We start from the raw sequence: 17,871 nt of genomic DNA, 5'->3' as shown, positions 1-17,871 counted from the left end.
AAAGCAGTACTGTGAAGAAGATGTATTGTAGAAGTTCAAATTAGTAGCAGAAGAAGCAATAGTTGTTTTAAGTTGCACCGAATCACCAAGACAAGTTCCTATTAGGGCTGTGTTCAAAATATCGATACGGTGATATATCGTCACGAACTCCGTATCGATACGCATATCGATATTGAGTCACAGTATCAATATTTTTTTTTCTTAAATTATTTTTTATTTTTATTTTTTTTGTCAGATTTTTGTGGCCCGTAGGCTTTAAACGAGGTGGAATAGTACTTTTGATCTGCTGTTTGTGCTGCGCTCCTCTCGGTCGAGGTGAGAAGGAGCTGTGGACCTGATCAGACACTGATCTGTGCAGAAGATGCTACTTCAGCATGTTCAGACCAGGCCAATTGTTTGGCAAGAAACATGCAATACTTTACTAGAATGTGTTCCTTATATTTCTATTTGGATCAGTTGGATGTATGAAGTTATTAGATTATAATGGATTTATAAATAAGTGCTTTGTGGATAAACATGAAATTTCATCCATTTTCTTATTTAGAGTAAAAACATTACCCATTTGGTACATTTTTAAGACCCATTTTTCAAAAATCTATCGGGATACGTATCGTAATGAAGGAATTGTATAAGAATATACAAGTATCGGGATAAGCATCGTATCGTGACCCCTGTATTGTGATACGTATCGTATCGCAAGGGTCTTGGCAATACCCAGCCCTAGTTCCTATGTTTGTGGATTTTGTTCATTGACAATGGCAATAAACTCCTTTCTGATTCTGATTCTGATTCTGAATAGCAGTAGTGTCTGCAAATAAATGTGTCTCTGTCTGGGGCAGTAGGATCTCTTCTTCACTGTTGTTCTTTCAAAGTTTCTATTTTTTCCACTGGGTTTTTGTGTTTTTTCCTTGCCGAGAAGAATGGTCTAAGTACAGGGGTCGATGAGACAGTTATCCATTTGTTTAATCCCTTTGAAGACTGATTAATCTGCTTCTCTATAATTGACCAACTGTTCCATTGTTTGATTTCTGCTGGTAAAACCAACAATTTTGATAAGCTCAGGGAGGCAACTGCTGTTGTGATATTGGGCCTTGCAAAAATAACTGTAATCGAATTGAATAGTCATGGCAGAAGTAATAGCATTTGTAAAAGATAAGAAAACTTTTATTTGCCCCTCAAAAAGGTTAATTCAGTGTTGCAACAGCAAAGTACAAGTGTAATAAAGATACAGCAAAGTACAAGTGTAATAAAGATACCAAAAGACCAAAGATTTACTGCATTCTAATAGGCCAAATAAAAAACATATTTGAAATGTCAATGCTAATTACAATGCTGAAAAGAATAAATTACGATCCAAGAAAAACTAAAAAGTAGATGCTCACTTTTAACACAGGTCTTTTCAATATACTCACAATAAGTCCTCTCTCTCCAATGCCTGGTAGTCCAGGGTCACCTTTGGGCCCGGGTTTCCCCTGAAGAGCCACTGTGTCACTGAGGTCTGTTGAAAGCACTGGGCACACCTCGCATGGATCACCCTGGACATAAAACAGACAGGTAAGATGCAGCCCAGAAAGTGTGGTCTGTAATGGATAAAAGATGCTTTTGTTATGCATTACCTTCTCTCCTTTAACACCACCAGGACCTCTTGGACCCTACATTATAATCATATGAAATACACTTATTATCTTGTGATTCATGAATGCATAACCGAGAACTGATAAATGTTTAAATAGACCCACTGGATCTCCTGGCACTCCATCAAGTCCTGGAGGTCCAAAATCTCCCTGTAAAGAGATTGCGGGATTCATTTAGCACTACTCTATAATTACAGTATCTTAAATAGATTGAGAAAAATATGCATTAAACTATCACCAAAAATAAATTACTTATTGTTAACTACAGTAAGTATAATATCCTGATCAAGTCTCCCATTCATTGTATTATCATGTTTCAAATAAACATACCGTTTCGCCTTTCCCATCCCCCGGAGGACCAGGAGGGCCCTGATGGGACAGAAAAAGTTAATATTGTCAAACATGTTTCAAAAATACATCTTTTGAAACCTTTGTCGCAGTTTTTCTATGTTTCTGTAATTGACAACAAGAAAACTACAAGTGGAACGGTGATCTTTTGCAGTGACCTCATCACAACAGAACATATTGTCACTGCCTAGAGTTGATGGATTTCATTTTAGGCACTGACCGGGGGTCCTGGTTTGCCCTCTCCTGGAAGTCCTGGGAGTCCTGGCTGACCCGGCTCTCCTGCTAATCCTTCTGGACCCACATTTCCCGGTTTACCCTGAAAAGACACACTCGCTGTAAGGCTAATCTATTATATACACAATAAAGACCAATGTTTTAACTCATGTTTATGACTGACCTTCTGTCCTTTAGGGCCCACTACACAAATGGAACCTGTTCGTCCCTGGAATGAAAAATAGTCAAGCCTCTGCCAAGGTAATAGCACCAAGAACAAACTTTTAGTTGATTCTCTGAGCATTGTACCATCACATTATTTGTATTATGCTTTTGACTGGGGCTGCAATAGTTGAACTGCCATGAATTGAACATACTGTTCATTCTGACTAGTTTTCAACATGACCTCATTCTAGAGTTCAAATGCTTTACTTTACTTATGTCAGTGCATATTTTGTTCTCATTTGTTTGTACATCCGAAAGGCTGCTTCAATTAAGCCACATCCCATTGTCGGATGGATGGTTGGCTTAAGAGAATCTGTCCTCCATCTGCCCAAGGCATGCACTAGTAACCTGACAAATACAATTGGGACTCAACCTTAGAGCACACACACACACACACACAAACACACACACACACACACACACACTCACACACACACACACACACACACACACACACACACACACGTTGTAATTTGTTCCTAAAAACTTAGTTGGATCACTATGGTGAACAGCGAAGATTAAAAGGTTTAAGTCTTCCTGAATGGGAGGCTGCCTATGTGAGACGAACAGCACAGTAAATGAGGCAGCATTGATTGTGCAAGCTTTGTTGCCCTAGCCTAATCTAACATGCATTAGGAGGACGACTTAACGCTCTGGCCCTGAGAAGGGGGCTCACATATCAATGAGAGCTTAAAGAGTAATGCCATATAGTAAGTATACTGAATGCTCTGCTTAGCCTGATAGAATACGTTTGTTCCCTTTAGGGAAATAAAAAATGCACTTTACAGGCTGCCAACAGCAATATGGAGTACTTCTTCTAAGTTGTGAATAGCTTTAACTACCATGCTGCACATTTTACAACTAAATAAAAAACAATTAAGTACAAAATGAAAGCATACATACATCCTTTCCTGGAGTGCCAGTGAGACCCTGTGGACCAATCTCTCCTTTCTGACCTTTTTCACCCTGCAGAGAAAAAGTGGAATAATATAAAGAATATTTAAGAGCGTCCCATTGAGGCTCAACCTTAATATTTTATAAGTAAAAGTCTACCTTGTTCAAAAGTGCTTCCCCCCAGTTGCCTGGTCCGGCCTGTGGACAGAGAACAGACTCAGATCAATGGTCTGGGCAAAACAGACACACAAAAACAACCAGAAGTAAGTTGCACGTTGTTTTGTGGTTGTTTTACTTTTAATGTAGTAACTTTTGGGACAAAATCTTAGTCTTAATCAATGCAACTTGTTTTTTTTTCCATTGGTGACTGAATGCTCAGTAGGAACAAACGTCACATATAGCAATGTTTAATACATATTATTTAACCCTCGCCAGTGTAACAGCTCCTGATTACATCTATTTTGATGGCTAGTTTGTCCTTTGCACCCAGCCATCATTTCAGAACTCGAAGTAGCTCTCAAATAAGTCAAGGGAAATGCAGTGACTGATGGAAGAGGCTGGTATGTTGCAGGTTTAGGCACATTCCCAGATACATGCATATTCGAACAGGCAAATGACTCACCAGTAAATAAACTCACAAAGCACACACTTCTGTTGCATAATTAATGTTGGGACCACATGCTCAAAAAAGAGGTTTTGAATAAAGATCAGACCAGAGGGCTGCAGGGGATGGTGCAGTGTTGGATGAGCTGCTGTAACCTGTCTGAAGATTGGCACTCACCGATTCGCCTTTGTCTCCTTTCTGGCCCTTGGGTCCCGCGGCGCACTAAGGTTAGAGGCACACAGTTGGCATGTATTATCATAGACCAATTTCCTTGCCAGTTTATAACTGTCACTGTCACTGTGTTGCATGCCAAGTTACAAGACTATATTTTGTGTGCAGTGTGCAGGACTGAGACAAATTGCAAAGTGACTTACAGGACCTGAAGGGGAGCCAGAGCAGTCATTACCCTAAAACAGAAGGGGCATAAAGAAGTGATTTCTTATGTGAGAGGGGAAGTAATAACAAAGATTACAATAGGTTAAAATACAGTGGTATATTTAGCACCACATTCACTATTTAGACGGCAGTAAATAAATACCTAATTGCTGAATTGCCCTTAAGGATAGCAGACAAATGATTCTGCCAATACTGCATTGAGCACAGCATTGCTAATTTAAAGTTGATATAATGCCACATGTCTTAGATGCAAACCTTTCAATTAAGTCTAGAAAACAGTAACACACAGCAAAGGACTGCATTATGAATTTAATGTAAATGTAATTTAGATCCAATATTCTTAAACACAAGGTTGTAATCTAAATATTTCAGAGAATGGGCCTCCTATAGATTAGGTTTTGTATTCTATGATACATACAAATAGGATAACAGAGCAGCACTATTTCATGTCTATTTCATGTCATGATACAAAGCTATCAAATGTTTCTCATATTTACATTAAATCAGTGTGGCGTGCCTGGACACGTGATGACATCATACATTCCTCCTGTATTAGCAAAGACGTGACATTCTATTGTTCGTGCAACATTGTGTTTTTACCACTCACCTGTTCGCCTTTTTCTCCTTTTATTCCAGTGACTCCTCCAAGATTTACAATCTGCAACCCAATTACATAAGCACATTTATGATGCCTGCCTTTGACGCACAAGTTAACTCATAAGACGTAGCGTGCATCGATCCGCACATTCCCCTCTCTCTTAAAGAAGTAAACAACCAGCGCACTAAAAAGAAACTGTGGAATTCTGACTTTATGTGCCACCATAAATTAGCTGCATTGAGTGCCACTGCTGCTGGACCAGTTCACGCAGTTCACGCAGTTCACGCAGCCTCCAGGTGATGGCACTGTTACCAAAAGTAAAAGAGCCCACATGCAGCAGGTTGCAGGGGAGAGATGGAGATCAATAAGAATGTCTGATTCCCAAAGCACACAAGCAATTCTGCCAGCTGCTGCGTACACACACACACACACACACACACGCACACACACACACACACACACACACACACGCATAATAGCATAGGTATAAGTAGAGGTGTAATTCAGAACTCAAGCGTGTTTAGTTGAAGCAGATTGCCCCTCTCTGTGTTGATAGAAGAGCTGGAAGTGTGCACGTTTCCAGGTGTAATACGGTACAAGAGGCCCCTGGTGACATGCACGCAGCCCACAGTACATCAGGGACTGGCAAAGGTATAGCTGTGATGAGTCACTCTTTCCAAGGTCCACCATAACTCTCCCGTGATCAAGTAATCCCACTTTAAACGTCAGCAGACAGCCTGGCAGGTCTATAAACTACACGCGTCTCTGCACACTGGCGCTCAAAGCTTTGAGGTATGAATTAAACTCGAGAAATTGTGTATTTTTCTTGTGCATATGCAAAAGCTATTAGCAGGTGATTACGGCTGCACACATGTAGAGGGGGAAAACGTCTAAGTGTGATTTTTCTTACAATGCAGTTGGATTTTTGAAAATTGTAAACAACGAAAGGAACGTTAACATCGGAGAGAATGAAATATGAACAGATAAACTAATTCAACATGTTTGTAGAAGTCTAATTTACAGGTACAACAGTATTTTTCTATGAAAGACGGGATATTTTGTTCTTTGCAGCGAATATTCTATTACAGCCTTTGCAATGTGATAATAGCACCAACTCAAAGTGCGATATCGATTTGATTGTGACATGTTGTGCACCTCTAACGTGACGATTGTGTCATTAACTCTTTAAATGTGTACTATGTAACTTTTCTGGTGGAGGGTTCTGTCAGCCATCTGCATGTCTCCATGGAGATGTTATTGCTTCACCTAGTATGGCATTAAACCTATCTATAGCCATCAAGACAAGCAGATCTGTGGAGACTAATGGATAAGAAAAATACATTGTGGTATTTCATCATGAAATTTAGGTTTCAAACGTCATTAAACTATTAAATATACCAGTAAATATATATTTAATCCTATGTAATCCTAATACAATGCAATATAAGTAATCGGAATACAGTACTCTGATTAGACAAAGTAACCAAATACATTCCAAAATATATTATACATTTTCTTGCAGGTATTTAGTATTACTGGTGCAACTGAATACATTTTCAAAGTATTTTCCCCAACACAATTTAATGCCAAACTGTTGAATATTTCCAGCATAGCAAAACCTTTCCATGGAGACAAGCTTGTGGCGGATCTCCTTAAAATGTTAGTGCATCTTAAAACAGGCTTGTAGCATTTAGTTACTACAATTAAACAAACACAAATCTTAATTTCCATATAGGACATTAAGAAGAATGAATAAAGCAACAATTTAGTTAATTGTTGTGTGGATCAGAAACATTCCAGGGAAACATAGGCTGAAGTTTATGTTAAATACTAAACCTCAAATAACTGTACATTACATGCTACAATACTAACTGCATTTGAGAAGTGGGGAAATAATTATGCTTTGAAGCTTTACAATGGCATAATGAAGAAACCAGGGATGTCTCAGAGAACTCAGTAGACATGCAAAACCAGCATGAAATGAATGATGAAAATTGGTTTCTGACTAAGCCTTAAGATTGTCCTCTAAAAGCCAAATTCACCCCTCACTAGGATCATTTCTTTTAACCACAGTATAATAATCATTTTTCGCAGTAAATTAGTACCGGACGAGCCTGTATTATCATCATGTTATTCTCAGTTTGCCATATGCCTTTTTCACCCTGCAGTTCTGTGAAAAAGTCTTTGTTTTTGTGCCCCTAGTGGCAGGTGGAGGCGCACACGCTCAGAACAAGGCAATAACATGAAGACGAAAGCCATGGGAGAGACGTCCGACCGCATTAGTAAGCACACGCAGGAGCCACGTAATGATGCATCTAGAGTTTTGTATTCTATTTGTGAACTGCACATGGCCATAGTCGTAGGTGAATGACACAATTAATAGGCACAAGCAACTCCCAGGACCGAGGTACTGCGCATAATGAGGTGTAAATCAGTCAGTCAGCATCCCAGGCCGTGTTAGGGACAGGACCGACAAATGCATCCTTTGCCGCCCTCGCTCCCCACGCAACACGGATGTTCCCTGAGTGGAATTGTGCAGAAACGTCTACATTATTATACCGCACTACCCGGGTATTTTTGTATGAGCGCGGTAGAAAAGGATTCGGTCTCACGCAAGATGTCAATTTAGACTTGAAATTGTGCGCCTTTGAAAACAGGAAGAGGGGAAATGGGTGCAAGTTTTAACCCATAACTTTTGAGCTTTGAAGATTTTTGTTCAAAATGTCGAATATTTTTTTTTGAATTGAATGTGGTGTTTGGCGCCTTGAAATGTGTGAGCTCTTACCTTCTGTCCGAGATCTTTAGAGCCAAAAAAGTCCTGTAAAAGGATATTAATCAAGTTTGTCAGATTTAGCCAAATGTAAACATGCATTAAAAACATATATTGGAAGTATTGTATGTACATGTAAGTGATACTCTTAGCAAAATCTATACATACAATTTGACTCTGATTAAAAACTCCTGCACCTGACTGTCACTTGCTGTGTGGAGATGGTCAAAATGTTCCAATTTGTTCATTTGTTTTAAACATTTAAGCTCTTCGACCAAACCTTATTACATTTAGAGATTTACTGTCAATTATCCGAACCACAAGAGCAACAGATTTGTGCTAGAAAGACTCATTGCCATTGTTTCATTAATCGTCAGTACAACGTTAGCTGCTCCAAAACAAATGGGCTAATGTTTGACTTTTTAGGAGGCTAACAACAAATATTAGTACGCTCCAATAAGCGCTGTTAAAGACCTTAATTATCGGTGAAAAATCTAAATCCAGACTTTCCCGGATAAAAGCAGCTTAATGCAAACAGTCAGAACCCCGACTTCTCATTTCAGAACCCCAAGTACCTCGAGGACCACATGAATGCAGCAATACTACTTTCTAGTCACACCGATAATGCTCAAATGACAACAGTCTAACATTGAAGCTTTCATGTAAATCCCCTATTGTTTAACAGTAAAGCCACACCATTAGATTAATCATTAGCTATTGAGTTTGTGACCGCTGAGGCTTCATTTTGACATTGTAGATTTATGTGAGTTTGTAAACTGTCAAAAGACTCAAACATGCAGTGCCAGGTTAAACAATTGTGGAATTAAGGCAGGAGAAGAGTTTAGTGTTTGTTGTCTTTTTGCAGATGACTTGTGACAGCTTCATGGCAGACACGGCTTGCATCCTCTGACAAATTTGATTGTGTTTACTTGTTGGCAGCGGTTTATAGTGTGCACCGTGCAGTAGGTTATTGTGGTTCCATGGCAACGCACACACATCTCAAAGATGCTTCCAGGAATAGCAGCGATCTGCATTTTTAGAAGTCTCCAATAAATGTCATAGGACAACCCTGGCAACGGCAAGCTGTTGTTTTTCCTGTTGCATCTGCAGCGCATCCCACTCGACTGGAGCGCTCTTACTCTGAGTTGCATCAGAACAGCACAACAAAGACAGTCGAAATGAGGGCCAAGTTGGCTTCACGCGTGGGTCATTAACGGTTATTTTTGTATTCTCAGGGAGAGCTGAAGATGAAAGGCGATGGCAGAGGAGCGAAATGTAAAGTGCAGTACCTCGTAAAGTCCTCGGGCAAATACAAGACATGTGCCCTGCTGTGCCAACTTTGTAAATGAGGACACAAAGCCAAGAAGAAGATGCAAGGATGAAAAAGGCCTTTTAAATATCTGAGGTGCGTCTTAAAGATGAAAACATAGAGAAAATACCCTTGAGGCAGTTTTGCACTGAAGAAAAGAAGGCTAGAGGAGTGGGCAGTAAAACACAGAATTATTTGTGGTCTTCAGAGGACTAGGTGACCTTTTAGGAGAGTTGAAAGCCGGTGTGATAAGGTTTACAGTGCAGCGCGATAAGGAACAGTGTGACGGAAATTTGTAATCCCTCAAAAGGCAGGAGCAGCTGTGCCCCACATACCAACAATATGAATTACCCTTTATCCAGAGCTGCATGTTGCGTACCGGGGTTGATATTTTCATAGCATAGTTCAACAGCCGACCTACGTTTGACCTATGCCCACTAGAGGTCAAAAAGAACCAAAAATAACTCGTGCCACTCGGTGAGTCTTAGTCAAAAGGAGAATAACTACGATATCTTAGAAAATAAAATAAAAGCTCTTCAAAAACAGCTTTATACCTGTATATTACAAAAGCAACAGCATACACAATGTAGAATAAATCAAATAATTTGCAATAGTTTTCTGTATTTAGTCCGTTTTAAACTACTACTTTACTACAAACTACCAATTATTCTGCCAACATCTTACTGCTTGAACTACAACCAAAAGTACGAGCCCTGAAATGAGTAACGACAGCTTTCCTGAATTATCAGTCTCCTTGGAAACATCGCTGGAATTGATGAGTTAACTCTCCCCAGACGAAACCAAGCTTTAATGAATAGATAATTAGATATAGATGCTATTAGTATGAAATATGAAGCGAGGGAAAAGCATCAAATAAATTGGCTTTATGCTGTACTGGATAAATGTAACAAATGACAATCTTCACCCGCGTGCCGCACGAGGTTCTAGTTGCCATGCGTTGGCTGTAGCCTGCAGACATTTAGAACAATCGCTACCAGTCAGATGAAGTGAACGCGAGTCGCATGGAAGCAGTGAAGAAAACAACTTTTTCACTTTGAGATTTTCCAGACAGATCTGCCGTTTGCTATAAATGTGTTACAGGGCAGGGAGAGTTTGCCACTGTAAGTATCTCCTCGCTCAAAAACAAGGCTGTAAAAGGGAGTGAGTGGTTTGTCAGCCGTATGTAAGCCACGTGTGATGGATCGCTGCGTTCTATTGCAATTTCCATATGTGTCCAGAATAGATAGTGGGGCAGTAAAACAATGTTTAGGCCGACGCTGATGTGGAAGCTGGGGAATGTGATGGCTGACATGTTTTTAGGTTACACAGGTCTGTAGAGTTACATGCATCCATATAAAAAAGTTATCTGGATATAGTTTTAAAGCAATAGAATATTCCATAAACATGAAGCTGTCAGCAGCGCCGCACGTGCGAGTAGAACTGTGGGGTGCAGATCTTTTCTTTGACACTTAGGTATGCATGATTTCCATACAGGATGGGAGACTCAGAAAGGCACGTTATGTAGAATCGCTCCAGTTCAGAGAAAATTAGTTGGAATGTAAAGGCTGAGAGCATGTGATGCTTGTAGCTTTATGTGACATTTTATTGGCCTGCATATTTTCAATACACACACTGCTTCAAGATTTCCCCAGAAAGTGCACCTGTTCCACCAGTTTCATTTGCATTTTCTCAAAGCTTCATTTGCATAATACTGTAATTACAACAACAATAGAAAGGTTTTCTACCTGACTAAAAGTATTTTCCAGTAGGTCATTCTCAGCAGCACGGCGGCTCTTGGAGGCCTCTGGTGGACACTGCAGTGACAGAAATACAAAAACAAATGTGAACCTTCTTTATTCACATGTGATGAGAGCATAATTCTGACATGAACGCCATCCTATTTTCAACAGCACCGGGCTTTATGCATAAAAATTGTGATTTGCGATTGTTTTTGAACGTACATGTGTATGCGTCATCATTTCTCATTTTGAATTTAAACTCAGCTGAGAGGGAGCCCTGCAGCACACTCGCCCTGAGCTAAACAAGACTGGCTTCCACTTGCCCCCGAATCCTAATAAATGTTGCAGTACTCCATCCTTTCTCCTGCAGGGACTTTTTACCTCAAAATGAACACTCCCAGATTTGCCCTGTGTGTATTTTGGGAAAAAAGAATACATCTTAAACTGTTAAGACGTCTGGTGCACGAATCCAGACAGGAATTTGGCAGAACACAAACATACTAAATAAAAGTTGAAAAATAGATCCAAGCATTTTCCCTGTAAGCCACGTGACTTCTACTGCACAACTGACAATAAAAAATCTAACTTTTTTTTGCTTATATCAATTAATAAACCAACATTTCACCTTTTTCCTTATTCATTTTCATTTTACATTTAATACCCAGGCCTACTCTAATGTCCTTTCATACAGTATATTACATTCAGTTCACAATATAGTGCACTCTCTAATGGCATATAAATCAATACCAGCAAAAGAAAATAAATATTCTCAATAAATGGATGTCTAGCAATCTTTCGTCTTTGGTTATTGTTTATTTTAGCGTTATTGTGTGAAATTGAAAGTAATGTATCTCACCGGAGCTCCAGGGATTTCACAGCAGGCTTCTTCAAGGGCCAGTGCTGGGTCACAGTACAGCATCACCTGTTGAATGTCCATCTAGAAAGACAAAAAAAACATTAGGTAAAGAGAACCTAAGGCAAAGTTGTGAGCAAACAAACAGTAAAGTGTTTCTTTACTATGGCAGTTAATTGATCGTTGAGGCTAAGCGCTGAGATTACTGCAATGATGGTCCCTCCTCGCGATTGTCTTATCCCTGGTAATCTTCCTGCTTTTTAATCATGGCTGTATAGGACCTTTGCAGCTACGAAAATGCCTGAGGTTTAGAAAGTGAGCCACATCAGCCGCAGTTACTATGTTAAGCGGGTTTTTGAGAAGTTACAAAAAATGTGATATGTTTAGATTACGTATACTTTGTTTCTTTTTATTTTGTTCTTCGTAAAAGTGAAAAATGACAAACATTTCATATAATTTTTTTACTAGTCCACATAAAGCGCAGAATACACACTGCTTTTTTTGTCAGGCAGTGGAAAATGGGTGTTTTAGATGTAATAAATATACCAAAGGATCAGTATTATTGTATGTTTTGGTTGTTTAAATGATCAGAGCTTAATTTACTCTGCAAGAAATGGCTTTTTTACTTTGGTGGAGCCAGGCTTGCATAATGACAACGTATGTTTGAAAATACATCAAACTTTTAATCTTAGAACAGCGGAAAATATACTTTTAGATGATATTATTAGTATTGTGCTTTACCGCTGTTGCTGTATTAGTGACGTAGGGAAACTGTCACAACATAACATTTGTGTGTTACAATTATTGTTAGAGTAAAACAACACAATTTAACGATTAAACTACTGTGAAATATTGAATTTAATCTTTAATTTCCATTGTTACTATCAACTAGCTGTTTAAAATATAACTTTCTGATTAGACAAAATAGCATTTATGTAATTAAAAAGACCTCTACGGTACTGTTATATTGTGACCTGAATAATCACAACTATCGATTAACCAAATCATCCTAAACTGATATAACTCTATCTGAACGAAAAAGCCCCATCCTCCATCCATAATCTGCATTGTTTCATTAATCAAAATGCATGTTAATTTTAATCTTTTCATACCTGTGCAGAGGCAGCATCAGCGGCCCGCACCCCCAGCAGAGTGTATCCATCGGTGGGCACGGGTCGTCGGGGCTCCAGGGGCTGGGTCTCCACCGAGCTGCAGTCCACATGCAGCGTGGCCGATCCCGCTTGGACGCCCAGAGCCACCTTATGCCAGCGCAGGTCCAGAAGAGCCTGCACCCCCTCCCCGCTGAAGTCACAGCTCACCAGCTCGGACGTCGGGCCCGCTCCCACGGCCCGCACAGACAGGGTGGCATCGGGAGCGTTGAGTTCCACCGACAGCTAAGTTCACAACAGAACGATCATTACGGACTGAAATCCACATCGTATACAATTGCCTGTCTGTGCTTTTGACAAGTAAATAAGAAGACTGTCTGGAAGGAGGGAACGCAATGAGGGATTAACCACACAGTCAAGATCCACGACCAGTAATTCTATTCTAATGAGGTAGCCCGGCCCCATCCATCACACATAGTTAGATTTGATCCCAGACGTGATTATGATATAGACTCTTGTGGTTTGTCATGGAACACACGCATTGTTGGACTCTGACAAGGAAGAAGAGCCTTATGTAACTCAAGGGATCAGAAGAAACAAGTAACACATATTAAAGTCCTTGCTTGATAAAGTTGCATCATTAAACTGCTTCTATCAACCACTCTGTTTGGTTCTTTAAATTGCCCTGCGTTTGATCATATTTGGACAGCCTGCACTTGTCAAATTAGCAAGCATTAAATTGTGTTCCACTCCCATTTTCTTTGTTGATTTAAGATCAAACAACGATTATCCTGGATGTTCAGACACATATTTTATTTTCAATTATAATTGTTGATGTGTGAAAGCAATACCTAAAATATACTCTTTATTTTCGATAAAATGTGCTTGGAAGTTGAATTTGCAAAGTCTGTTCACTTTGTAAATTGGCTTGGCTCTTTTGAAACTTATCTTAAGTCCAAACAAACATTAAATGTGTTTAGTTACTTAATGTTTTTTAATCTTCTTAAGAGGAATTTACGTCTGTTTATTCAAAACAAAAACACTACTTATAGGTATGAATAATAAGTACTTGTGATAAACAGACTACAATTAGACGTAAACTCTCACTTGAATCCCATCATGTTTGTGTCTGGCGGAATATGAAATTACAGTATTACAAGAATTAGATTAAACAATTTGAAAAGGCAACATAAAGACACTATCTGAGAGTCACATAATATGACACAGCACCAGGGCAGAAGAGGTAAAAGTGCAGAAAGTAGTGCACATTGCAAAAGGACACAGTGTTTAATGCCAAAGGTTTGGGTTGAAGATAAGAAGATAACCACAGAGAAAATCATAAGACTGTGATAAAGACGTCCTAGAGTATTGTGAGAATGGCAGCAGGCGGCACCTGTGGGTATCCTCGCTGATCAGATATCTGGAAGAGGTAAATGGCGTCCCGCAGGGCAGTCTTCTTTAGCGCCAAGGTGAAGATTAGAGAGAACTCTTCAGAGAGGCCACGAGGGAACACCTGACTGGAACACAAATCAAAAAGGTCAGACACACACGTCCCCTTAAGAAAACTGTGAAGCCATTTTTATAAAAGTCAGAGCAACAAGGAGATCACCCAGTGGAAAAGTCCTTTTGTGGTAAAGTGCCCATTTTGAATCTAATAATAGCTCACTAAGAACATTTCTTTTGCACTATGACCACATTTTTTATAATAAAAAAATAAATAAAAAATCCCTTTTTTATGCAACACCTCAACCACAACATTACAGTCATGTTTGTTATGTATTGCCTAGGACCCGTAACTTCATCACTCTGTTCTTTGTTGCATATTCTACTCTGTTCAAAATTAGGTTTTAAAAAGGTATGACAAAAGTAAAGATTCTACTAATACACAGTTACCTTGAACATTTCCCTTGTGATTAACATGCAAACTCGTCACCACAAGTAGACCAATATTTGTTTTATTCAGTTGAACATTAGTGACAGTGGTTCATAAAAGAGTGCTTTTTCCTTGACCTGCAACACAGAAACTAGCTTGGACAGGGTATAATCAAATAAATAACCCTGTTCTTAGTCATGCGGATAAATGGAAAATTATTGAATGTCATCTAGTTCTTTGGATGATTTCATGGTAGTTTTAAGACAAGAAAATAACCAGAAGGCACTAGCATTTCAGTGAGTCAGCCCTTTGAACATTTACGACCACTTTTGGGCTTCACCCCTTTGATCGCCTCATGATTTAGTCATCCTTTGTTTTGCGAGTGAGTGTTTGGTGTGGTGGGTCCTTTTCCTCTCTGTACTGTATGTCATTGCAGCTATACTTCAATGGAACAGCCTGCTGCATATAACCCGGTGGCATTCATTTTCATAGCAGATCCAGTCCGGCACACCTCATCCCTCCAGTTTTCAGTCAAGGGCATCTTAGCATGGAAAAACACAGGCACAATTTCGCCTGGGAGAAGGTAGAGCCGAGACATGAGAGGTCCACAAACAGTGAAATGCGTACACAGTTAGGTGAGTACTTTGAAATATTCACTCTCCCTTCTCTTGTTCTTTGCGCATGCATTTTCACTGAATTGTCGATGCTGGCAGCCAGTTTCCCTCTCCTAGAAGTGGTGTGACAGTGATTTATGACGGAGAGAAGATCCCAGGGAAAAACAGCCAACTACAGCACGTCAAAACAAAGGAGCTGGAGGAGTGGGGAGAAAAGGTGAGAAAGAGAAAATGTTGAACCTAAGAAGGCCCTCGGAGATGAGATTTAAGGGAAGAAATACAGGTACTGAAAGGCCGACCACAAATTTATTCCATGGTAGCCCTAGAATGTAAAAGAACCGTGGGGATGTAATGTAAAAGTAAAGAGGTTTACCAAAACAGACAGCTACGCTAAAGAAATATGCAGTATTGACCAGAGGGATGGCTCCAATGCACTAATGCACATGCACCGGAAAACTTAGATTTGAACATAAACGTAGCAAGATGCTTATTATTGGCGATATTGGTTATGACAGGGGAAGTGTTTGCATAGAAGAGTCCAGAAGGAAAAGCAAACATGCATTAATATTTCCTTTTTTTGGTGAGAGAAGGAGGAGTTGTGAGCCAAGCCAGGGGCCAAATTGAATCCTTTTTTTTTTTTTTTTCAGACTTTGGACTTCCCTTTCTATTAGGGCTGAACGTTTTTTGATGAGTATAGTTTTGACAAGTATTTCAGGCTGAGTTTGCTATTTCTGTTTTGAAATCAGTCACAGTTTTTTTTATTTTCAACACAATCAAGAGAAGACTGCAATGCTAACTGCTGAATTGCTATGAGCTGCTTTTCAGAACAGGTTTAGAATATCAAAATTACAGGATTTGTTGATGTTATGCACAACAGAAGCTCATATATATTGCATAGTTTCATGACCATGACATTTTCCTAAACTGCAGCATTTACAATTTGTGTCTTTTACCACAGATTAATCACGACACCGACCAGTGACCAATCACGTAACCATACTTTTTATGTCAGTCACTAGAAGGGTACAATAAAGACAAAAAAAATGTTTTATATCTCTTGGACGTCTTTTGACTTTTTTAAGTGTAAGAGAAATTTGAAATTTCAGAAAAGTGCAAAATAATATATCACTATAAAATCCGATTTGAAAGTTTCAGCTTTTTTTTTTTTTTTTGTAGTATTAACGACCAGTATTACGATATATACATTTCAATATATTGCCCACCCCTTGTCACCCATGTGATATTTAGATGAAGAGCTTTTTCCCATAGGGTGGGTTTACCTTTTTATAGCTCTGATTTGTGCATGTGAGTTAACCTGTAGTGCCGGCTTTATTTGGAACTGCTTAGGCTTCTGCAGTTTTTTCACTTCACACAATTGCACTCTTGGTCGGGCCAATCAATAGCACTGACACTGAATAGTTTATGCTATAGAGACTATATGACCATTGAGAATAAATAAACGTAGCAGACACTGAAACTGCTGCTGCCAGATCCACAAATACAGTAATTATGTACCCTTCATGTAACCGCAACCGCCGGAGGGTTTGTTCTGCACTTATTTCCAACATAAAAACCTTTAACCCTCGCAAATTAACTTCACATCCCATAAAAGTTCTGTCTGTTCGCCGCCTCCACAGTTTGACACAGTTAATGCTTCTGCAATTTCAAAAGCTTGTGGCTAACCTGAGCATATCCTCACTAACTGCTGTTAATAGGTGTTGTTCTGTGTTGATCTCGGCAAGTTCAACTTGGGTTGTGTTGCTGTATATTGAAACTTAAAAATCATTGCCAAGAGTCTGCAGAGAATACAGTGCAAGATATAATTGAAGTTTGGAATGTTTTGAAAAAGAGTTAGAAGTTACAAAGAAGTTAAATAGAAAGCTCACTGACAGCAACGTTTCTCGCATTAAAATTATAAATCTCTGAAAAATGACAAAAATCCCAAGACAAAAGACTACAATAAATGATTACACTGTGTCTGCTTGGTTGGAGGCAGAACAAAAATGTCTGCTAACTTTTAAATGTCAGACGTTGTTACTGAATTTCTAGTCTTTCTCTAGAATTTCTCTGTACATAAAAAAAAACAACAGCTGGATATTTTTAAAACAACGTGTTTTGACTGAAGTGTACTTCTTGGCAGGAAGACTTATGGTGCCTTCAAGCAAGGAACTGTCTGCAACAAAGTGACAACACACTAATGTTTTAAATTCAAACTAATTCCTTCATTTCAGATTATTTTTGAAGTGCCCAAAATCACATCAGCAGTTACCTCGCAAAATGCATTCTTAAATATTACCATGTGGTCATATAGGGCCATATTTACGAAGCGTTTGGACAGGTGCAAAACTGGTTGTTCGTTCCTGTGCGGCTGAGACTTGTGCCTCTCTCAGTGCGAAATTTGAGGTGGAGAAAAGGTGAATAATAATGTTTTGCGCGTGCTGTCTGATGTATCAAGACAGATATGGGCAAAGACTCAACTCCTGGTTGTCAGAACAGTCGCCCAAGACTGCAGAACTCGACACACCAACTTGAGCACTGCCTGGGTTGTTTACAAGAAAGCATACGACTCAATGCCACACACATGGATGACTGAATGCTTGGAGATGTACAGCATCATTAGGACTCCAAGAACATTTATGACAAACTCAATGAGGCTGTGGAAAACCAAACTTGAGGCCATTGGCAAGCCACT

The 17,871-nt window shown here is 39.3% G+C and overlaps 1 protein-coding gene across 3 annotated transcripts in view; it reads right to left on the bottom strand.

Annotated features, from left to right (window-relative positions):
* The window catches only part of col16a1 (collagen, type XVI, alpha 1), a 56,536-nt gene that overhangs the window by 16,917 nt on the left and 21,748 nt on the right, over nt 1–17,871 (bottom strand). For 2 of the 3 annotated variants that reach the window (XM_072447620.1, XM_072447618.1), the window contains exons 5-20: nt 14,086–14,209; nt 12,696–12,977; nt 11,587–11,667; nt 10,737–10,805; nt 7,698–7,730; nt 4,922–4,972; nt 4,293–4,325; nt 4,096–4,140; nt 3,474–3,512; nt 3,324–3,386; nt 2,380–2,424; nt 2,203–2,298; nt 1,965–2,003; nt 1,740–1,784; nt 1,617–1,652; nt 1,413–1,535 (exon numbers count right to left, since the gene is read on the bottom strand). In XM_072447620.1, the coding sequence (XP_072303721.1) occupies nt 1,413–1,535; nt 1,617–1,652; nt 1,740–1,784; nt 1,965–2,003; nt 2,203–2,298; nt 2,380–2,424; nt 3,324–3,386; nt 3,474–3,512; nt 4,096–4,140; nt 4,293–4,325; nt 4,922–4,972; nt 7,698–7,730; nt 10,737–10,805; nt 11,587–11,667; nt 12,696–12,977; nt 14,086–14,209 (1,204 nt within the window). The remainder of the gene's footprint in view (nt 1–1,412; nt 1,536–1,616; nt 1,653–1,739; nt 1,785–1,964; nt 2,004–2,202; nt 2,299–2,379; nt 2,425–3,323; nt 3,387–3,473; nt 3,513–4,095; nt 4,141–4,292; nt 4,326–4,921; nt 4,973–7,697; nt 7,731–10,736; nt 10,806–11,586; nt 11,668–12,695; nt 12,978–14,085; nt 14,210–17,871) is intronic. The other variant, XM_072447619.1, reaches the window with a different exon arrangement.

Source organism: Eucyclogobius newberryi, unplaced genomic scaffold, assembly GCF_026437365.1.
Source record: "Eucyclogobius newberryi isolate DKJ021-1_F unplaced genomic scaffold, fEucNew1.0.hap1 SCAF_16, whole genome shotgun sequence".
NCBI classification, from domain to species: domain Eukaryota; kingdom Metazoa; phylum Chordata; class Actinopteri; order Gobiiformes; family Gobiidae; genus Eucyclogobius; species Eucyclogobius newberryi.
This window is presented reverse-complemented; position numbering and strand designations above follow the sequence as displayed.